General features: G+C 41.5%; 1 protein-coding gene across 1 annotated transcript; it reads left to right on the forward strand.

Annotated features, from left to right (window-relative positions):
• Window positions 1-10,931: 10,931 nt before the first annotated feature.
• On the forward strand, window positions 10,932-20,615 carry LOC124152074 (achaete-scute complex protein T4-like). The gene is made up of 2 exons (XM_046524819.2): window positions 10,932-11,603; window positions 18,954-20,615. The coding sequence occupies exons 1-2, from the start codon at window positions 11,076-11,078 to the stop codon at window positions 19,071-19,073; spliced, it is 648 nt and encodes a 215-aa protein (XP_046380775.1). The 5' UTR covers window positions 10,932-11,075; the 3' UTR covers window positions 19,074-20,615.
• Window positions 20,616-24,461: the final 3,846 nt, after the last annotated feature.

Below are 24,461 nucleotides of genomic sequence, written 5' to 3' on the forward strand. Positions count from 1 at the left end.
CCTCGATGATAGGTTTCTGGCTCGTACGAAGGACTCAACTCTGCACAGTGTACTGGGGCGCTTCGGCCTACTGGGTCTTTTATAACCAGGGGGCACGGGTGGCCCAGTCGTCTAAGGCGCCGCAGTTCGCTGTGCAGAGTTGCGTCCCTTGGGCACACCAGAAACCTTTGATTGTGGGTTCGAATCCCGGTTCGCCCCGATTATGTTTCTAGGTTTGTCAGCACATACCCGTGCTCGTGGGTTTCACCGAAGTGGTAAACGTCTGAGACCTGCTTCACTTAGGGCTTTCCTCCCACATTAAGCTGACACGCCGTGATATGACTGGAATACTGTTGAAGGCGGCGTTAAACCCAACACACTCACTCACTATCACTTAACTTCTATAAATAACATCGACCTGAGACCAGACCCAGGCAAATGGATCAAGCGTTGGCGCGTCTAACTGAAAAAACTGGGTCCAATTCCAAGTATGGGTAAAAAGTATCAGTATCAGTATAAGCTGACACGCCGTGATATGACTGGAATACTGTTAAAAGCGGCGTTAACCCCAACTAACTCACTCACTCTTTTATAACCATTGTCTGTTATTGGCAAATGCTTTATCATACACTTTTCAAAAAACTATTGAAGCTGGCATCAGGGATAAATGATACATATGTCCGATCCCTTCGTCATATAGATTTCACTCAGAATATGTTTTGTTTTTTTGTATTCTTATTTTCGGATGATAATATCGGATTAATTAAACTAATTCTTGAAAATATCGAAATCTACATGGGCAAACGTTACATAAAACAGGGGTTGGTCAGCTAAATATGATACAGTCCGAAGGCATATCACACACAGAGACAGACAGTAAGACAGACAGGCAGACAGACGCACACACACGCACCCGCACGCACCTGTTATAAATGACAAGTCCCAAACAACATGTGACTGGTGTAGTGGGAAGCCTCATCCATCAATTCCACACAATCGCTGATTTAGCAATGGAAGGGAAGTAACTCTGGTATGGTATATCGCCTGACGCCTTGCAGTGACGCTGTATGGGCCGTAGCTGTGGCGCGCCATGTGGACTGGGACAGACAGACTTGAAGTACAGCCGTATATATATCGACCCATAACCTGCAGTTCACTTGCTTCAGCCAGTGTATACTAGTATTGTGTAAGTCAAGTCGAGGCTGTTTTACAGGGGCCAAACTGTACATCGCAGATGAAAATAGATGGACATGTCACGTACAGATGTATGTCACGTAGTTATAAAGTCTTGTTGTTGAACGTCAACACTGAAGCATGAGACTGATTATTTCGTAACTGATTACATTTCAGATCCTTTCAGTGACAATTTTAAAGGATACACAGCTCTAAAAATAAACACAAATGTCACCATTTAGCGATATCGCCAGTATCAACCGATTATCGTCACACATCACGCAGCACTTGCCAAAGGACAGAACACACATATGACATTACACAAACACACACAACACACAACAAATGACATCACATGGTGACATTCGAACGCTCAAGCTGTCGCAAAGTTATGAACTAGATAATATTTTGTAATATTTCTTTTTCAAATGGTTTTCGAGATTTGAATTATTGTTGTTGGACCGGTAACAGAATGCTTCAATGTATTAATCCCTGGAAGCAGAATATCTTGCCTGCCCCGGTAACAGAATGCTTCAATGTATTAATCCCTGGAAGCAGAATATCTTGCCTGCCCCGGTAACAGAATGCTTCAATGTATTAATCCCTGGAAGCAGAATATCTTGCCTGCCCCGGTAACAGAATGCTTCAATGTATTAATCCCTGGAAGCAGAATATCTTGCCTGCCCCGGTAACAGAATGCTTCAATGTATTAATCCCTGGAAGCAGAATATCTTGCCTGCCCCGGTAACAGAATGCTTCAATGTATTAATCCCTGGAAACAGAATATCTTGCCTGCCCCGGTAACAGAATGCTTCAATGTATTAATCCCTGGAAGCAGAATATCTTGCCTGCCCAGGGAACAGAATTCTTCATTGTCTTAATCCCTGGAAGTAGAATATCTTGCCTGCCCCGGTAACAGAATGCTTCAATGTATTAATCCCTGGAAGCAGAATATCTTGCCTGCCCCGGTAACAGAATGCTTCAATGTATTAATCCCTGGAAGCAGAATATCCTGCCTGCCCCGGGAACAGAATTCTTCATTGTCTTAATCCCTGGAAGCAGAATATCTTGCCTGCCCAGGGAACAGAATGCTTCAATGTATTAATCCCTGGAAGCAGAATATCCTGCCTGCCCCGGGAACAGAATTCTTCATTGTCTTAATCCCTGGAAGCAGAATATCTTGCCTGCCCAGGGAACAGAATGCTTCAATGTATTAATCCCAGGAAGCAGAATATCTTGCCTGCCCAGGGAACAGAATGCTTCAATGTATTAATCCCTGGAAGCAGAATATCTTGCCTGCCCAGGGAACAGAATACTTCAATGTATTAATCCCTGGAAGCAGAATATCCTGCCTGCCCCGGGAACAGAATTCTTCATTGTCTTAATCCCTGGAAGCAGAATATCTTGCCTGCCCAGGGAACAGAATACTTCAATTTATTAATCCCTTGAAGCAGAATATCCTGCCTGCCCAGGGAACAGAATTCTTCAATGTGTTAATCCCTGGAAGCAGAATACCTTGCCTGCCCAGGGAACAGAATGCTTCAGTGGATTAATCCCTGGAAATAGAATATCTTGCCTGCGCCAGGAACAGAAATCTTCAATGGATTAATCCCTCGAAGAAGAATATCTTGCCTGCCCAGGGAACAGAATGCTTCAATGTATTAATCCCTGGAAGCAGAATATCTTGCCTGCCCCGGTAACAGAATGTTTCAATGTATTAATCCCTGGAAGCAGAATATCTTGCCTGCCCAGGGAACAGAATGCTTCAATGTATTAATCCCTGGAAGCAGAATATCTTGCCTGCCCAGGGAACAGAATGCTTCAATGTATTAATCCCTGGAAACAGAATATCTTGCCTGCCCAGGGAACAGAATGCTTCAATGTTTAAATCCCTGGAAGCAGAATATCTTGCCTGCCCAGGGAACAGAATTCTTCATTGTCTTAATCCCTGGAAGCAGAATATCTTGCCTGCCCAGGGAACAGAATACTTCAATTTATTAATCCCTTGAAGCAGAATATCCTGCCTGTCCAGGGAACAGAATTCTTCAATGTGTTAATCCCTGGAAGCAGAATATCTTGCCTGCCCAGGGAACAGAATGCTTCAATGGATTAATCCCTGGAAATAGAATATCTTGCCTGCGCCAGGAACAGAAATCTTCAATGGATTTATCCCTCGAAGAAGAATATCTTGCCTGCCCAGGGAACAGAATGCTTCAATGTATTAATCCCTGGAAGCAGAATATCTTGCCTGCCCCGGTAACAGAATGCTTCAATGTATTAATCCCTGGAAGCAGAATATCTTGCCTGCCCAGGGAACAGAATGCTTCAATGTATTAATCCCTGGAAGCAGAATATCTTGCCTGCCCAGGAAACAGAATGCTTCAATGTATTAATCCCTGGAAGCAGAATATCTTGCCTGCCCAGGGAACAGAATGCTTCAATGTATTAATCCCTGGAAACAGAATATCTTGCCTGCCCAGGGAACAGAATGCTTCAATGTATTAATCCCTGGAAGCAGAATATCTTGCCTGCCCAGGGAACAGAATGCTTCAATGTATTAATCCCTGGAAACAGAATATCTTGCCTGCCCAGGGAACAGAATGCTTCAATGTTTAAATCCCTGGAAGCAGAATATCTTGCCTGCCCAGGGAACAGAATTCTTCATTGTCTTAATCCCTGGAAGCAGAATATCTTGCCTGCCCAGGGAACAGAATACTTCAATTTATTAATCCCTTGAAGCAGAATATCCTGCCTGCCCAGGGAACAGAATTCTTCAATGTGTTAATCCCTGGAAGCAGAATATCTTGCCTGCCCAGGGAACAGAATGCTTCAATGGATTAATCCCTGGAAATAGAATATCTTGCCTGCGCCAGGAACAGAAATCTTCAATGGATTTATCCCTCGAAGAAGAATATCTTGCCTGCCCAGCGAACAGAATGCTTCAATGTATTAATCCCTGGAAGCAGAATATCTTGCCTGCCCCGGTAACAGAATGCTTCAATGTATTAATCCCTGGAAGCAGAATATCTTGCCTGCCCAGGGAACAGAATGCTTCAATGTATTAATCCCTGGAAGCAGAATATCTTGCCTGCCCAGGGAACAGAATGCTTCAATGTATTAATCCCTGGAAGCAGAATATCTTGCCTGCCCAGGGAACAGAATGCTTCAATGTATTAATCCCTGGAAACAGAATATCTTGCCTGCCCAGGGAACAGAATGCTTCAATGTATTAATCCCTGGAAGCAGAATATCTTGCCTGCCCAGGGAACAGAATGCTTCAATGTATTAATCCCTGGAAACAGAATATCTTGCCTGCCCAGGGAACAGAATGCTTCAATGTTTAAATCCCTGGAAGCAGAATATCTTGCCTGCCCAGGGAACAGAATGCTTCAATGTATTAATCCCTGGAAGCAGAATATCTTGCCTGCCCCGGTAACAGAATGCTTCAATGTATTATTCCCCGAAAGCAGAATATCCTGCCTGCCCAGGGAACAGAATGCTTCAGTGTATTAATCCCCGAAAGCAGAATATCTTGCCTGCCCAGGGAACAGAATTCTTCAATGTATTAATCCCTGGAAGCAGAATATCTTGCCTGCCCAGGGAACAGAATGCTTCAATGGCTTAATCCCTGGAAAAAGAATATCTTGCCTGCGCCAGGAACAGAAATCTTCAATGGATTAATCCCTGGAAGTAGAATATCTTGCCTGCGCCAGGAACAAAATGCTTCAATGTATTAATCCCTGGAAGTAGAATATCTCCCCTGCGCCAGGAACAGAATGCTTCAATGTATTAATCCCTGGAAGTAGAATATCTTGCCTGCGCCAGGAACAGAATGCTTCAATGTATTGATCCCTGGAAGTAGAATATCTTGCCTGCGCCAGGAACAGAATGCTTCAATGGATTAATCCCTTAAAGTAGAATATCTTGCCTGCGCCAGGAACTGAATGCTTCAATGGATTAATCCCTGGAAGTGGAATATCCTGCCTGCGCCAGGAACAGAAATCTTCAATGGATTAATCCCTGGAAGTAGAATATCTTGCCTGCGCCAGGAACAGAATGCTTCAATGGATTAATCCCTGGAAGTAGAATATCCTGCCTGCGCCAGGAACAAAATGCTTCAATGGATTAATCCCCGGAAGAAGAATATTCTCCCTGCCCAGGAACAGACTTCAGATGACGGATGCGTCTGAATCTCGGAGAGGATTCGGTCAACCCAAAATAATCGGATCAAAGTTATCGCAAAGCTGTAGGTCCGTGGCCACTTGGACAGACATCTCGACTGGAACATCCCCGGCTCGCTGACTTGGCTGATGCATGTCATCATATCCCAATTGCGTGGATCGATGCTCATGTCAATCACCGGATTGTCTGGTCCAGTCTCGATTATTTACAGGCTGCCGTCACATTGCTGGAATATTGCTGAGTGCGGCGTTAAACAACAGACAAACAAACAAACAAAATGTGTGTTTGCGTGATGACTCATGGTGTTCACTAGTTCATTGTTTGTTTCTTTCTTTCTTTCTTTGTTTAACGCCCGACTCAGCAAATATAAGCTATATGACGGAGGTTGTTAATAATAAAGCCTGGACCAGACAATCCAGTGATCGAGATTATAAGCAACGATTCGCATCACAGCGGTACGATATAACACAATCAACCGTTACTCGATCCATTTAGTCGCCTCTTACAACCAGAATAGGTTGCCGGGGACATATTCTAACCCCGCATCCCCACGGGGTGAGTCATTCACTGTGCGGCATGAGTTTGAGAGTGAATATTGTTTTAAACCGCTTTTAGCAATATTCAGTGCAATATCACGGTGGGGACATCAGAAATCGGCTTCACAAATAGTACCCATGTGGGGAATCGAAACTTGGCGTGACAAGCGAGCGCTTTAACTACTGGGCCATCCCACCGCCCTAGACTAACATCTAGTCTCTGAAATAAACGTTATTTACACACACACACACACACACACACAAATAGTGGGTAGTCAATATCTCATTCTCATGCAGAACTTTAAACTTGATTAAGACCTTGTCTCGAAATAAATTACATATTTTTAAAATACGCAATTCTAAGTGTATGTTAATACTCGTGACTAGCATTTAAAACCTATATCCTATAACATTTTGGAAACAATGTTTCAATAGTTCTTTTGTTGCTATTGTTTGTTTGATGGTGACTGTTCCAGTGTCGGAATGATGACTATAACAGTTTCTTCAAGGCCTTGAAGTCTGGAGATCTGATTGTTTGGTTAATAGGTTAACAGCAGATTCTACACCATGAATACCTACTTTGTCTCTGTCGCTCAGCGACTTTCGTCAATGATCGGAATGGAATAAATGCTTTTTTTGGTTTCAGTAACGACGAGACAGTTGTGAGCGGCATGCTGCACAACGGGATCCGATATCAACATGCCACAGCCCCCTCCCCTTTCTGAAGCAACTGATACTGTTAGTGTAGGCTTCTGTCTGCACCATGCTCTCCCTCAAACACTGGGAAGAACATGCTCCAGCCATCTCCCCTTTCTGAAGCAACTGATACTGTTAGTGTAGGCTTTTGTCTGTACCATGATCTCCCTTAAACACTGCGACGCCCTGGCGTTTTAATGTGCCAAATTCACACTTGTTGGAGTGACTAACTTTTTCTAACTATGGGAATTAAGGAAAACGATGCTTTTAAAAATCTCCGACTCTAAAATTTTGTTTGGTCAGCTATATTGGATTTCCCAACGTGTACGTTATAACTGTCCAATAGTCGGAATTCAGATACATATTTACTCGATCCTGTTCAATGAATACAGCTTGTCCAAGTATTCGTAGTTTATCGATTGGTAGTGAAGACATAGACCACGCCCCTTTTATGCTTTAACACTTGTCTAATTCCCTTTAAAAGTTTAAGTTGGAACCCAGAGACCTACGGTAAATCGATGAACCGGCACCCGAAGGTTGTCTTTTTCAAGAGTTCCTTAGCCATCAATTATGGTATTTCAATTTTATTTTTTAAATTCTTTCTTTTTTCCATCTAACGTCGTAACGTCTGACCAGATCTTTGTTCACTGTTGGCGTTTATTTTATTTAATTCTGTGCACTTGTTGATAGGTGGGTTGGGGTTGGCTTTGGGGATTACACAAGGTGGGCTCTTATTCAATGATTTACGGTAAACCTGAAAACCGTTTACTTTGAGTGGTGTGTGTAGTGAAGGTTGTTGCAAAGTTATATTTTAACCAGTTGAAAAATATACATTGGTTAAAATTGAAATGGCTTTTATTAACTTAAGAACCAAAAACGTTTAAGGATGCCTTTGCCACGCAAGATGCGCTTACTAAATGATTTTATGGTGTTTATAACCGCCACGGGGGGGGGGGGGGGGGGGGGGGGTAATCATGGCGTTATTTAGAAATCTAAAACTACTGCCAAGTAACCTCGAGAGGTCAAAACGTGTTTGGTTACACTGTCCAGGGAGTCCATATTTGACCACCAGCCATTAAATACGTGACTTTTACCTGCAATGGAATGTGTTTCGGCAGATAATCAATACTGATTATTCTCTGGCTTTGACGTTATATACTAGTAGTTACATGTTTGAAACGACCTATTTAGACCCATTTCCTTGCAACCATCTGACAGCGGATCAAATCACATCATGTAAACGGTATAGCTTTGTCGCAGGTATCAAAATGTAACAAAAAAGTTAACCCCAGTTAGATAGGTAGATTTTTACGGTTAAATATCTGCACATACATGTAGACGAAGTCACCGTCTTACCCGTATAGACGCAATGGGGATTCCAGCTTAGAAAACCCCCCAGCAACTTGTTCTAAAGAAGCGTGTTGATGGATCCAGTGGTCATGCTTCGTGGTTTGGTTGATTAAGTGTGACCGTACGCGACAGTGTTGATCGTTGCTTATAATATCAATCACTGGATTGACAGGTCAAGATTTGTTTATTTACATACCGTCGTCATGTTGCAGGAATATTGCTGATTGTGGCACAAAGCAACAACAGTCAAAGCCTCACCTACTATTATGACCTTGTGTTGGCGGTCTCTGACAGTGCCGGAGTGTCGGAGGTTACAGGACCAGCGAACACCGTTACAGTGACCAACAGGCTCTGGATCTCAATAAAATGCTATCATTTTTTATGTTCTGTTTATAAAGCATCCCTTTATGAAATTGTTCAGTTGGAGGAAAAGTTGATAAATCCAAATTTAAAACTAAAATTCTGATATATGTTAACGATAACTGACCGTTGTTCATAGTATTAGACTACATTACATTTGGGTTGTACATCTTTGGTTATGATGTCAAAGGCCACGTGACCAATACCAACAATACCAGTCTGTCAAATCGTAGGAGAAGGGCAAGTATTAAAGTTGCAAAATGCTTTGAAAGTGGTCATCAGACATGCTCATTCAGTTGACATCTGCCCGAGGCAAGGGAGTTAAGTGACTGTAAAAGTCCAGTTTCCACCCTTGCCGAACTAGGCTGGACTAACGAGTCCATGCGTAGTCAAATCAAAATCCCACAACGAACGAGACATCCGCTTCGTAAACAATATGGTTTTCTACGTGCAGATTTCGTCGACTGCTAAATGTTTTTGCTCAAATTACGTAGATCCCATAGGCCAAAGAGTGCCCTTGTCATACCTTGTCCTACGCCATCGAAAAAGCTGAATATACAAATTATTATTATTTCCTTAAAATCAGACGATATAGGAGTTGTGTTTCAGTACTTATCAACCTGACGAGGGTTATTTGACGATAGAACAGGTCCCCACTACGCTACACTGGAATGTTTATATAACGTACGAATGAATGAATGAATGAATGAATGAATGAATGAATGAATGAATGAATGAATGAATGAATGAATGTGCTAACCAACCAACTAACCATCCATCCAACCCAAACCAACCAGCCAACCTGTCGCCAAACCAACCAACTAACCAACCAATGAATGAAGTATGTTGGTTGCGCAAGAACACATGTAGGAGAGAGAGAGAGAGAGAGAGAGAGAGAGAGAGAGAGAGAGAGAGAGAGAGAGAGAGAGGGAGGACCTTTTGCGCCATCTTGCAGTACCATGCACGCTGTAAGATGAGGGTCCGTGTTTAAGATGTTCAATCTGGTTGATTCACTATCAATGTACTAAGTCAGAGTGGATATGTGTTTATGTAACCAACCACTGATTTATCTTGTCCCGACTCAACATGATCAACAGTTTCTCCCCCTACCTTCACCCCTAGTGCCCCGTACCCACAGGACAGCCGCACCTAAGAAAAACTCTCACCTATGACCCCTTCCGTGCTGTCAGCGATGAACCTTCAGACAAACAACATCTCGACCGACAAACGCATCGTTAATTACCCAGTGGAAGCCGCCCGTTTCTGAAGGGAGGTCGGCAGATCGGCGGAAATAGAGATATCAATTATTAATGAAGCAATCTCAGTACTACGTTTTGACTAGGAAACAACAGAACACCAGAATTTCCATCAAGTAGAGCTACTTTGTCATTGTCACTATGCCTCTTTCTTCAATGATCAGACTGGGGGCTTGTTTTTTTGGTTTGAGAAATCACGAGACATTTGCGAGCGGCATGCTGCACAACGTGATCCCGTATCGTCATGCCCCCCCCCCCCCCCCCCCCCCCCCCCCCCCCCCACACACACACACACACACACACATAGTTGGAATATTGCTGAGTGCGGCGTTAAACAACAAACAAACAAACAAAATCCTAATGATGATCCAGGTGTGGTCTCTCCTGGCTCAGACACACCAGAAGTTGACAGCGTGTACATAAAGCCCATTTGAATAAATTAGTAGTTTTTCTACCTGAACCTATTCATAATGGCGACCCAGGTGTGAATCATCTTGACAATCCAGTGATTGACCGCGCGGACATCTATAAAATAGACAGAATAAGAATGTTTTCACGGGTGGTCTTCACCAGAGAGTCATAGTATCCATCTAATTCCCGTTTATACTCTTCTAACGACAGTCGTGATGGACCCTCCTCCTTAGACCCGTTCAGCTATAAATCCCATACCTGTTTAAGGAGATGTCTTTTATGTTATTGCCCAACAAGAAGGTTCTGTGTATTTGAAACGTGAACCATTTAACAGCGTAATAGGAGAGTCAGCAGTGGATGCTGATCCTACTATTTGCTATCGTGTTCTCACGTCGGCAGTTCCAAATGGACACAGCGAACACTCAATCGGACAGAGGTGAAGGTCAGAGCACGTAACGCCACACACACGAGTGCCACTAAATGCAAGCATTCATTTGTTTCATCACAAAATGATAATGAAAGTCAGCCTAAGAATTATATTGGTCGGAAGACTGTGGTGTAGCTACATTCTATGCAACGACGTGTGACATATATCCCCAACCATCACACCTCACGTGTTTAAACGTCTTTGCCGCCTCGAATATTGGTTTCAGTACTCGCTCCTTTGAGTCGTGTTTCGCTCGATCTGGGGCCAGTGAAACTGAACTAAAACCCGAGATCTGGTTTTATGTATATACGAATCCCGTCTTCAGCGGCAGGTTACAATCGTAAAACACCTCCAACAATACAGTCTGGGCTGTATAAATCCTATATACCCTTGCGTTACCCTGTCAACTCAGACAGTGCCCTCTTCTCAAGGAAGGCGTGGCCGTCTGCGACACTGCGCTGATGACGTGGTGACAGTGTATTATAGCTAATGCTTCAATTGAAATCCATTTAGATTTGGCATCATGAAGTTTAGCGTTGTCGGTGTGGGTAACGGCCGCTGTGATGGCGATGCTTGTGTTGATGGAACGATCTACCTCGGGGCGTTATCTAAGAAACGACCAGTAATTGCAATCTTAAACTACTCCTAACTGCTTTATCTGTTCGCATTAATATTCAATGATTTAATATCCGGAGGGATCTGATCATGCGACCAGGGAATCAGATGATTGAGATAAGTACGTGCGAGCTTCAGAGGACGAACATGGCGGCATGTTCGCGTCTGTCGACAGGCACTACAGTTACCCCTCCCAGAGAAACACAGCCGGGCACCGCCTTCCGTCAGGGCAAGGACAGACCAAGGGCCAGAGTTGACAACCCCGTCAGATCGGTCAGCAAGAAGGGGGCACCATATCGTCATGTGCCCCACAGTCAGAAACCCCCTCATCTCGTGCAGAGACGTAACGCACGTGAACGTCGTCGTGTTCAAGCTGTCAATGGTGCCTTTTCCCGACTTCGCAAACACGTCCCGTATGAGCCGAAACACAAGCGGTTGTCCAAGGTGAAGACTCTCCGAGTGGCTATAGACTATATTAGACAACTGGAAGACATGATCACGGACCATGACAGACGCGCACGTGACGCCAGGAGGGACTGCGGGGGACACCAAGTCTACGTCAACTCTGACATTCATAACATCGTCGACGGCGGCCGGAACTGGATGCAAGGTCAACCGGTGAGTGTTCAAACACCTCGTTGTTTTGTCGTTATGAAACATCTTCCAGATTATCTTGTCGTTATAAATACCTGGCCTAGTCGTTTGGGATGCATGGCAAACCTGTGAGTGTTTAAACACCTGGGCACTAGTCTCATAAAACACTTCCCAAGTTGTTTAATCGTTATAAAACACTTCCGTGCTTGTCTAGTCGTTATAAAAAATCCGGGGTTGTCTATGTGTTATAAACACTTCCCAGGTTGTCTGGTCGTTATAAAACACTTCCCAGGTTGTCTGGTCGTTATAAAACACTTTCCAGGTTTCTATTTGTTATAAAACACTTTCCAGGGTGTTTCTTTGTTATAAATACTTCCTAGGGTCATTTGTTATAAAATACTTCTCAGGTTGTGTCTTTGTTATAAACACTTCCCAGTTTGTCTAGTCACTCTAAAACACTTCCCAGGATGTTTATGTGTTATAAAACACTTTCGTGGTTGTCTAGCCACCCTGAAACACTTCCCAGTTTCTCTAGTCACCCTGAAACACTTCCCAGGATGTTTACATGCAATAAAACACTTCCCAATTTGTCAAGTCGTTATAAAACACTTTCCAAGCTGTCTAGTCACTCTGAAACACTTCCCAGGATGTTTACATGTTATAAAACACTTTCGTGGTTGTCTAGTCACCCTGAAACACTTCCCAGGATGTTTATGTGTTATAAAACACTTCCCAATTTGTCAAGTCGTTATAAAACACTTTCCAAGTTGTCTAGTCACTCTGAAACACTTCCCAGGATGTTTACATGTTATAAAACACTTCCCAGAAAGTCTAGTCGTTAGAAAACACTCCCCAATTTGTCAAGTCGTTATAAAACACTTTCCAGGTTGTCTAGTCACTCTATAACACTTCCCAGATGGTCTTGTCATTCTGAAACACTTCCAGGGTTGTTCATTTGTTATAAACATTTCCCTGGTTATCTAGTCGTTATAAAACACTACACTGGTTGTCTAGTCGCTCTGAAACTTCCCAATTTGTCTAGTAGTTATAAAACACATTCCAAGTTGTGTAGTCACTTTGAAACACTTCCCAGGATGTTTACATGTTATAAAACACTTCCCAGAAAGTCCAGTCGTTATAAAACACTCCCCAATTTGTCAAGTCGTTATAAAACACTTTCCAGGTTGTCTAGTCACTCTATAACACTTCCCAGATGGTCTTGTCATTCTGAAACACTTCCAGGGTTGTTCATTTGTTATAAACATTTCCCTGGTTGTCTAGTCGTTATAAATCACTACACTGGTTGTCTAGTCGCTCTGAAACTTCCCAATTTGTCTAGTAGTTATAAAACACTTTCCAAGTTGTGTAGTCACTTTGAAACACTTCCCAGGATGTTTACATGTTATAAAACACTTCCCAGAATGTCTAGTCGTTATAAAACACTTCCCAATTTGTCAAGTTGTTATAAAACACTTCCGATGATTTAATTTGTTATAAAACACTTGCCAGGTTGTCTAGTCACTCTGAAACACTTAACATGTTGTTCATTTGTTGTAAACACTTCCATTGTTGTCTAGTCATTAATAAACACTTCCCAGGTTGTTCATTTGTTATAAACACTTCCATGGTTGTCTAGTCACCCTGAAACACTTCCTAGGATGTTTCTTTGTTATAAACACTTCCTAGAATGTCTAGTCGTTATAAAACATTTCCCAATTTGTCAAGTCGTTATAAAACTCTTCCCAGGTTGTCTTGTCGCTCTGAAACACTTCCCAATTTGTCAAGTTGTTATAAAATACTTCCCAGGATTTTTATTTATTAAATAAGACTTTCCAGGTTGTCAAGTCGATCTTAAACACTTCCCAAGATGTTCATTTGTTATAAACACTTCCCTGGTTGTCTAGTCGTTATAAAACACTTCCAAGGATGTTTATGTGTTATAAAGCACTTCCCAGGTTGTCTAGTCACCCTGAAACACTTCCCAGGATGTTTATTTGTTATAAAGCACTTCCCAGATTGTCTAGTCACCCTGAAAAACTTCCCAGGATGTTTATTTGTTATAAAAGCACTTCCCAGATTGTCTAGTCACCCTGAAACACTTCCCGGGATGTTTATTTGTTATAAAGCACTTCCCAGGTTGTTTTGTCACTCTGAAACATTTCCCATGTTATTTATTTGTTATAAACACTTCCCTGGTTGTCTAGTCGTTATAAAAAAAACTTCCCAGGATGTTTATTTTTTAAATAACACTTCCAAGGTTGTCTAGTCGATCTGAAACACTTCCCAGGTTGTTTATTTGTTATAAACACTTCCTAGAATGTCTAGTCGTTATAAAACATTTCCCAATTTGTCAAGTCGTTATAAAACTCTTCCCAGGTTGTCTTGTCGCTCTGAAACACTTCCCAATTTGTCAAGTTGTTATAAAATACTTCCCAGGATTTTTATTTATTAAATAACACTTTCCAGGTTGTCAAGTCGATCTTAAACACTTCCCAGGATGTTCATTTGTTATAAACACTTCCCTGGTTGTCTAGTCGTTATAAAACACTTCCAAGGATGTTTATTTGTTATAAAACACTTCCCAGGTTGTCTTGTCACTCTGAAACATTTCCCAGGATGTTTATTTCTTATAAAGCACTTCCCAGATTGTCTAGTCACCCTGAAACACTTCCCAGGATGTTTATGTGTCATAAAACACTTCCCTGGTTGTCTAGTCCTTATAAAACACTTCCAAGGATGTTTATTTGTTATAAAGTACTTCCCGGGTTGTCTAGTCACCCTGAAACACTTCCCAAGATGTTTATTTGTTATAGACACTTCCCTGGTTGTCTAGTCACCCTGAAACACTTCCTAGGATGTTTCTTTGTAAGAAACACTTCCTAGAATGTCTAGTCGTTATAAAACACTTCCCAATTTGTCAAGTCGTTATAAAACACTTCCCAGATTGTCTAGTCACCCTGAAACACTTCCCAGGATGGTAATGTGTCATAAAACACTTCCCTGGTTGTCTAGTCCTTATAAAACACTTCCAAGGATGTTTATTTGTTATAAAGTACTTCCCGGGTTGTCTAGTCACCCTGAAACACTTCCCAAGATGTTTATTTGTTATAAACACTTCCCTGGTTGTCTAGTCACCCTGAAACACTTCCTAGGATGTTTCTTTGTAAGAAACACTTCCTAGAATGTCTAGTCGTTATAAAACACTTCCCAATTTGTCAAGTCGTTATAAAACACTTCCCAGATTGTCTTGTCACTCTGAAATGTTTCCCAGGATGTTTATGTGTCATAAAACACTTCCCAGGTTGTCTAGTCGATCTGAAACACTTCTCAGGTTGTCTTGTAACTCTGAAACATTTCCCAGGATATTTATGTGTCATAAAACACTTCCCAGGTTGTCTAGTCGATCTGAAACACTTCCCAGGTTGTTAATTTGTTATAAACACTTCCCTGGTTGTCTAGTCGTTATAAAAAAAACTTCTCAGGATGTTTATTTTTTAAATAACACTTCCAAGCTTAAGGTTGTCAAGTCGATCTGAAACACTTCCCAGGTTGTTTATTTGTTATAAATACTTCCCTGGTTGTCTAGTCGTTATAAAATAATTCCCAGGATGTTTATTTTTTAAATAACACTTCACATGTTGTCAAGTCGATCTTAAACACTTCCCAGGATGTTTACTTGTTATAAAGCACTTCCCAGGTTGTCTAGTCACTCTGAAACACTTCCCAGGTTGTTCGTTTGTTATAAACACTTCCCAGGTTGTCTAGTCGTTATAAAATACTTCCCAGGATGTTTATTTTTTAAATAACACTTCCCAGGTTGTCAAGTCGATCTTAAACACTTCCCAGGATGTTTATTTGTTATAAAGCACTTCCCAGGTTGTTTTGTCACTCTGAAACTTTTCCCAGGATGTTTATTTGTCATAAATCACTTCCCGGGTTGTCTAGTCGATCTGAAACACTTCCCAGGTTGTCTAGTCGTTGTAAAAAACTTCCTAGGATGTTTATTTGCTGTAAAGCACTTCTCAGGTTGTCTAGTCGATCTGAAACACTTCCCAGGTTGTCTAGTCGTTGTAAAAAACTTCCCAGGATGTTTATTTGTTGTAAAGCACTTCCCAGGTTGTCTAGTCACTCTGAAACACTTCCCATGATGCCTCTTTATTACAAAACACTTCCCAGGTTGTCTATTCGTATTAGAACGTTATGAAATACCTGGTATTGTTGTTTATATGTATATTGTTGTTTATAATCCCTGGTCTGGTTGTAAGGGAATACCTGGTTGTGTTGTCGTTATAAAACTCCTTCCAAGTTGTCTAGTCGTTATAAAAAAGCCTGGTCTGGTTGTAATAAAATGCAAGGTTATCTTGTAATTACAAACCGCATTGTAGTCTGATCGTTGTAACACATTATCCAGGTTGTCTTGTTAAAAACACTTTGTTGTATACTCGTTATCAAACACCTTGGTATTGTATTAAACAGGTTAAAGAGTGAGGTGGGATGGGGAGAGGAATTATGGGGGAGAGGCCGGGGGCAGAGGATGAGATTGGGGGAAGGGATGAAGGGACGGAGTGAAAGGTTTGACAGGGGTGCAAATAGAGATCGTGGGTGAGGATATAGATATCGGTGTATGGCCATGGAGCGGATAGGGACTGTGAGGATATGGATGGTGAGGGTGGATGTGGAGTGACGGGTTGTGGTGTGAAAGGGGAGTCTGTGGAGATGGAGCCAGGCGTGGTGATGGAGGACTTGGGGGATTGGAGTGGAAGAAGTGAGCGGCGGGATACAGAGAGTGGAAGCGGTAATACACACCGCCACACCCGTGTACTGCCTATAGTTCACGAATAGCGGGTAGCCTAGTGGTTCGAGTCCCAAAGTGGGTACAATGTGTGAAGCCCATTTCTGGTGTCCCCCGCCGTCATATTGCTGGAATATTGCTAAAAGCGGCGTAAAACCATGCTCACTCTCTACATTAACCAAACCAAGCAATCTTTGAAATATGCGTTTTCGAATGTACAATTAAACTTGTTTGTCCACTGAGAGTCCGTTGTACGATTCTGATTATATTATAAGCATGAGTGAGTGAGTAAGTATGGTGTTTACGCCGCTTTTGGCAATATTCTAGCAATATTACGCCGGGGGACACCAGAAATGAGCTACATGGGCTTAAGTATGTGTTTATGAATCACTATCAACAGTGATGATACAAGGTGTTGGGGAAAAGTTGAACTTATCCTGCCCCACCGGTGGCACCCGTCTCACAGAACAATGGACATGGCGGTGGGCAAATCTGGAGGGATTGGTCATGTCATAAGTTCACTGGGCGCGGCTCGTCTCAGTCCAAAGGGACCAACCTCGTCCATCACTGGCAGGAATCCATATTGAAAGTAGTTTCGTTCACGTGACTATCACATGCCACAACGCCACCTGGTGGAATTCGTGTAACTTGCATTTACAATGTACTTTTGTCTTCAAATTGAAGTGTACGCCTAATTTCTATTAAGCACAGAATAACTGTTTTCAATACCAGCGTCTTGTTATGCGAACTATTTGCGGCGAGGTCTGGTCTGACTCGGTTTACAGTGAATTCATGTAATATTCCACTCAGGGATCGAAATAAGCCGAGTGTACCCAAATAATCATAACTTGGGTCAGCAATGAATACTGTATACCACATGGATTTGCAGCTTCACTGATTGTTTGTTTGTTTGTTTGTTGTTTAACGCAACACTCAGCAATATACCAGCTATATGACGGCGGTCTGTAAATAATCGAGTCTGACAAGATAATCCTGTGATTAACAACATGAGCGTCGATCCACGCAATTGGGATACGATGACATGACAACCAAGAACCCGATCCCATCAGTCGTCTCTTACGTAAAGCATAGTCGCCTTTTACAGCAAGCATGGGTTGCTGAAGACTAATCCAATCCGTATCTTCACGTTTCGATTCACTTCACTATCGTTTGTTTATGGTTTAACGCCTTGCTCAGTTATATTCCAGCAATATGACGTCGTCTGTAAATGATCGAATCTGGTCCAGACAATCCATTGATGGACATCATGAGCATCGATCTATGGGGTTGGGGTTGGTGTGGGTGTTGGTGTGGGTGTTGGTGTCGGTGTTGGTGTCGGTGGTCTGGGGTGGGGGTGGTATGTGTGCTGAAATTATTTAATTAAATGAGTGACCTTTTTTCCGTAATCACGAATTCCAAGTATTTATTACCCATTCTCATTCCATTTTGGGGAAACGTTTCTGAACTGGTTTCTGTAAGGTGAATCTCCCGCCGAGATCGGACGTTATGTATTGTTATATGACGTGATTGACGTCATTAAACTACAAGGTGACCTTGTACAGCTTGTTTGGTTGAAAAGTGTCATGTTTAACTGACCAAACAGCAGTTAACGCCCCCATAACACCTCCTTGGGGTCAGATGAATCGGAGCATCACTTGGATACAATATGTTTTTTTCTAATATTGTAACTTCGATGTATCTGGTACAAATGTATACGGGTCATATATGTTCAAATCTGAATAAGTAAAAGTGCAACCAAACTTTTTTTGAGACATCAAAAATCATTTTATGAAGGGTGTTATTGTAATTTATTATCTCTTTATTTTGGACAAGGGATTCATTGCTACTGGACTACTAAGTTAATAAAATTATTTCATCGTATAGAGACATTTTCTGCTGGCATGATATATGCAATTTCAGGCCTTTAAAGAAATCTACCGCAAACATGTTCAAATTCCACTAATCTGAGCAATATCGATCCTGGGCCACATGTATGTATTACATAAAATAAATACATTCTTCAATGTAAAATTTCTTCTTAACATGACGTTTCAAAACTTTATGAACCTTTATCTGAATAGTTTGAGACAAAGTCCGCATGTTTTAGTCGGATAACGCCCACATTATTTGTATACTGAATACAGCTTTGTGCCAGGCTTAATTATAGCACAAATTCAATTATAAGAATTCCTTGTTCATTTTGCAATCTGATCAAACTCCCGAACAATGCTTTGGGAGCATGGTAAATTTTGGTATTTGTCAATACCAACTGGTTTTAAAACGGTAACTAATCTGCGTTTAAAAACAGTATGTTATGAAATTAACACATTGTTGACGTCAAGAAGGATTTATAATGAATGACCTTACCGCTTCGAAATCATAGTTTTGTCTCTAAGGACCCTTCATATTCGCCTTCAGTCAGTGTAAAAATCACTGCTTTGGAAACTGATGACGTATGAAATTATTGACGATTCTCATAAACACGCTTTTATTATTATTCGTACGAAAGAAATTATTTTATCATACTGCACTTGCTTTATCCGAATATATGACAACAACTGACTCAAGTGTATCTGTTTCAGCAAGTGCACCCGGGACAACCAAGAAGATGTGCTCACCTCGTGCATTTTCCCTCGTCATGCGCACAAGTGAACGTTCATACCAATGGCTATCTTGATCTCTGCGGCGGGTCGCTGATGTGACGCAATAGACCTGACAGAGACGTTGCAAATGGCCCTGAGTATTGTGCAACAGGTGTACTAAGACACCTCGCCTTCTTTCAAAGCGTTCCGGGACGAATGTGTGCGGGATAAAGACGAGTGTGTGACCAAGTCCTCATTAGATCATGATCCACCACGTGCGATACAAACTACAAAAGAACTACCATCTTGGCATGCACGGTCTGGGAGTTGCCTGTGTCACTGGGTGTTGTACTCCAAGACTGACCAACTGTGGTTATTTGTCAGGGATAGAATTGGTCCCTAGCAACCTATCCTGGTCGTAACAGGCGACTAAATGGATCGGGTGGTCAGGCTCGGTGACTTGGTTATGTCGAGTCAACGTGTCCCAATCGTCGTTCATAATATCAATCCCTGAATTGTCTGGTCCGGACACGAGATTATGTACAGCCGTCATGTAACCTGATTATTGTTGAGTACAGCGGTAAACAATAAACACACACACACACACACACACACACACACACACACACACACACACACACACACACACACACACACACACACACACACACACACTGATGGTGATGAAGATGATGACGTCTTGCCGCTTGACTCGCTGCCTGTACACAGATTCCCATTCTGTTGCCGCCATAGTATGCGAACAACTATAGTTAATGAAATTGAGAAAAATCGATTTTTTCCAACATACACGCCCAATGCGAATGGAAATTGCTGAGTTGTTGATGGAGGAATGCATGTCGTTATTGCGGATTTGCCACCATTCCACGGCACGACAGTATATGAGCTTACTGTATTGTAATGGTACGCGGAGAGAACATAGCCATGGAGTGAGAAGAACGAATGACCGAGTCAGTATAGCTGACTTGTTTGTTATTTGATGCACCAATGGAATCCTCAACTTAATCGTCGTTCCATTGTTTCTGTGCCCATCTTGCAGGAGGTGATGTACTGGTGGCGCGAGTCAACCATTTACAGCTAGGATATTGTGCTAATGGCTATTTATTGCTTTTGGATTATCGCTGATGAATATACGACTCACCATACCACAACAGCTGCTTTATTTGTTGGGTGGAACAGTTGCACTTTGTTGTGTCGATATTATAAGATTCTGATTACAAGTAATACAAGCACCTACTTACCCGGAAGTGACCGACGGCGCCAAACCGACGTTGACCCTTAAGAGCATCCTACAAACAAGTGATCAATTGAGTGTGTGGCCTTTGCCTGAAGGAAGTGATAGAAAGTTCTCATGTTCTTACTTTTATTACAAAATAACATTCCAAAAGTAGCATTTGGATTTCTGTGGTCAATTTGCTTCTATACAAGAGCTAAATATATTTTACGCATTAACAACGCCCCGGTTTCCCTGACCCAGTAACTGTTATTTACATGCCTCGCGGAATGTGGCTTAAAACAACATTCACTCGCTGATTCTATTTCAGACACTATTTTTATGTTTATTAATTATTTCATATTTTGTTTGTTTGTTGTTTAACGCCGATCTCAGCAATACTCCAAATATATGACGGCGGTCTGTAAATAATCGAGTCTGGATCAGACAAGCCTGTGATTGATGTCATGAGCATTGATCTGATCCACGCAATTGGGATACGATCATATGCATCAACCAATTCAGCGAGCCTGACCACCCGATCCCGTTAGTCGCCTCTTACGACAAGCATAGTCGCCTCTTACGGCACGCATGTGTTGCTGAAGACCTATTCTACCCCGGATCTTCGCGGAGCTACATCTACAGCAAATAGAACAGCTGCAAGACTTCACATGGTGAGGGTGTTCGTACATCCTCGGGTAACAAGTGTGTTATATTTTCATTCTGTTATGATAAATAACATACACTCATTCGCTGGCGTAGCTTCATTTTTTGAAGTGACGTAACGACCTGCATACCTCCTCGTAGTAGCCTCGCATGAACATTCTCTTGCCTATGATTAGTCGGCTATTTGAACGTCGTTTTCTGTGGCGAAAAGGTCCGGGGTATGTATGATAACACAATGGAAATATGATACCCTGGATAGTCGAGGATGGCATTCACAGTGGTACAGGTTAATCTAAAACATTGTTCGGTGTTTGTAACATCGGTGTTCTCTGTGTATAACATCGGTGTTCGCTGTGTACAACATCGGTTTTCTCTGCGTACAACATCGATGTTCGCTGTGTACAACACCGGTGTTCGCTGTTTATAACATCGGTCTTCTCTGTGTACAACATCGGTGTTCGCTGTGTACAACATCGGTGTTCGCTGTTTATAACATCGGTCTTCTCTGTGTACAACATCGGTGTTCGCTGTGTACAACACCGGTGTTCGCTGTTTATAACTATCACCTATGTTCGTTTTATTCTCACCTGCCACGTTTCCAACATTCTGGCACTGCTCGGAGAGATCACATCTAACAAAGCCTGAAGATGTTTGTATGTTTAAGCAGTGCGTTAATGTTTTATGTGATTAAACTGGTCGCCAGTGTGACAATCTTGGTGTTTTTAATTAATATTTTCCTCTTTTGAATTCATGGTCCAACTCAGAGAGGACTGTGAGTTGCTAAAAATATGGTCAGTGTAGTTTTATTGTCGTAAATAATTGATATTCAATCCGCGTTACTCTCTTAGTATGCCTTTCGCAACAGTGTTATAATGCATATCTTGAAATAATCTTCAATTATTAGTCTTCAACTGCTGCATGTGACTGTGTAGGTTATAATAAGGGTAACGCTATTTTTCAGGGCATTATCATTTGCAGAAGCCCGAGATCTTCCATTAACTCCCCGACGAAGGAGGGCAGTTGAAAAGATCGATGCCTCTGCGAATAATAATGCCCTGAAAAAAGAGCGTTACCGTTATTATAGCTAAATGGATGGAATTTGTTATCAAATAAAAAGGAACAACAATATCGGTTTTTGAAACATTTACTGCAATCAACACGAATGTCACTGACCCACTTTTACAAATATGGAAACGCCATAGAACAAACCAGATGATGTCACTATTGAACGTGACGTCACATATCCCTATCCTATGACGTCACCGGGTGTGATAATGGCCCGTCGTCAAGCAATATGAGGGCATTATCAAGTTACAGTGGCCCGCTCATTTTTGATAACATGCGGGCGGTTTAGTGATAATTCTATCCATTTTAGCTATAATGATGTTTAAATAATATGTTTAGTAGAGTCTGTGAATTGCTTTAAAAAATATCTTTTCGATCTTTTCGACGTCATTGTACAAGCTTCTGTTTAACGGATTTGTTTTTACATACGTCTCGCATAGATATTCTTTATTTCCTCCAGATATTGAAGATACATATCATATATGATATTATGTATAATTACAGAGCTGTACAGTAGTACAATTTAACAATATTATGAGAAATGATAACTACAAAATGCATGACAATCAAGCATTCTTATAACTGTTTTGTAACAGATACAGCCATTTCCTACAGTATCTTGACACAATAACCATAAGGTCACCCCATAGACTTTGAGATAAAGAGCTAACACACTCAGGCAAACCGCCAAGTAGTACAGACAGGATTATATCATCCTCCTCACTACATAGTCTTGCAAATGTAGAGACATCTATCACATCACAAATGATTTCAAATAGTTCATTTCTGTCATTCATATTCAATGTACAATACAAAATGATATAATATCATGAGCTACAATTCTACATCGACATTCCCTAGATTCTAAATTTATATTTAGGCATCCCAGCCGTACAAGATGAGACAGGTTTGGGAACTGTTCAGGACGCCCAAGTGCAAGCAGCCAGAGTCTGTGTTCTTTATCATTACGTAGCGAAACATATCTATTTAAGTTACGTCTAGATAGCAGCTTAGAGCATACAGCTTCCTGGTCTGCAAAAATAATCCTTTCCTTAACAATATCAGACTATGCCTTTTTACTTGGGAAGCTACATTTAATTAAATAATCTTCTATTTCTGCATAGAGATTGTATTTTTTGACTAGTCTAAGCATGTTATATACAGGTGACAAAGTACATCGTTTTCTGAAGTTTTCTGAAGTTATCCAACGCTATTTCGTATTTCGCTATTTGTATCCCGAGAACGACGACATAGAAGATGTACAGGGAGATAAGATGTAATGGGGATTTCCCAGCTGTGAAAGAACCATTGATGGTCCACACATACCGATTATAGGATCATAACATGACTAGATTATCTTAATCGAGAAGGATGCTATTCACCCATCCTGCAAACTGTATGCAACTACCTCTGTATATGAGAAGGGTGGTATTCACACATCCTTCAAGCTGTATGCGGCAACCTCTATATATGAGAAGGGTGATATTCACTTATCCTGCAAACAGTCTGCGACTACTTTTATATATGAGAAGGGTGATATTCACTTATCCTGCAAACTGTATGCAACTACCTCTATATATGAGAAGGGTGATATTCACTTATCCTGCAAACAGTCTGCAACTACTTTTATATATGAGAAGGGTGATATTCACTTATCCTGCAAACTGTATGCAACTACCTCTATATATGAGAAGGGTGATATTCACTTATCCTGCAAACTGTATGCAACTACCTCTATATATGAGAAGGGTGATATTCACTTATCCTGCAAACTGTATGCAACTACCTCTATATATGAGAAGGGTGATATTCACTTATCCTGCAAACTGTATGCAACTACCTCTATATATGAGAAGGGTGATATTCACTTATCCTACAAGCTGTATGCAACTACCTCTATATATGAGAAGGGTAATATTCACCCATCCTGCAAGCTGTATGCGACTACCTATATATATGAGAAGGGTGATATTCATTATCCTGCAAACTGTATGCAACTACCTCTATATATGAGAAGGGTGGCATTCACTTATCCTGCAAACTGTATGCAACTACCTATATATATGAGAAGGGTGATATTCACTCATCCTGCAAGCTGTATGCAACTACCTCTATATATGAGAAGGGTGATATTCACTTATCCTGCAAACTGTATGCAACTACCTCTATATATGAGAAGGGTGGCATTCACTTATCCCGCAAGCTGGCTTCTCAATCTAATGTTTGTGCTTCTGGGCAACTTCCAAATATTACAACTCAAAAGAACTTAAAGAACACCCGAGTTTTATATTAATATAGTTAATCTGTCAGGACCATGACAGATAAACTACATTCGTTTAAAAAAAAGGATGTTTTTTAACTTCCTTTGAGCAGAGTTCATCACGCAAACGAGCAGTGTTTATGGACACATAGAAGGATCCCCTGTTTTGTAGCCGTGTACACGTGACAGCCTTGCTCTTAAATAGAGAAACTACTCTGAGTGTTATAGGCTTGTCAACATTTGGATGTCCCTTCTCGGGGCAACCAGTTGAATACAGGATATATTG

Source organism: Haliotis rufescens, unplaced genomic scaffold (assembly GCF_023055435.1).
Source record: "Haliotis rufescens isolate VD_foot unplaced genomic scaffold, xgHalRufe1.0.p SCAF_32, whole genome shotgun sequence".
Lineage (NCBI taxonomy): Eukaryota > Metazoa > Mollusca > Gastropoda > Lepetellida > Haliotidae > Haliotis > Haliotis rufescens.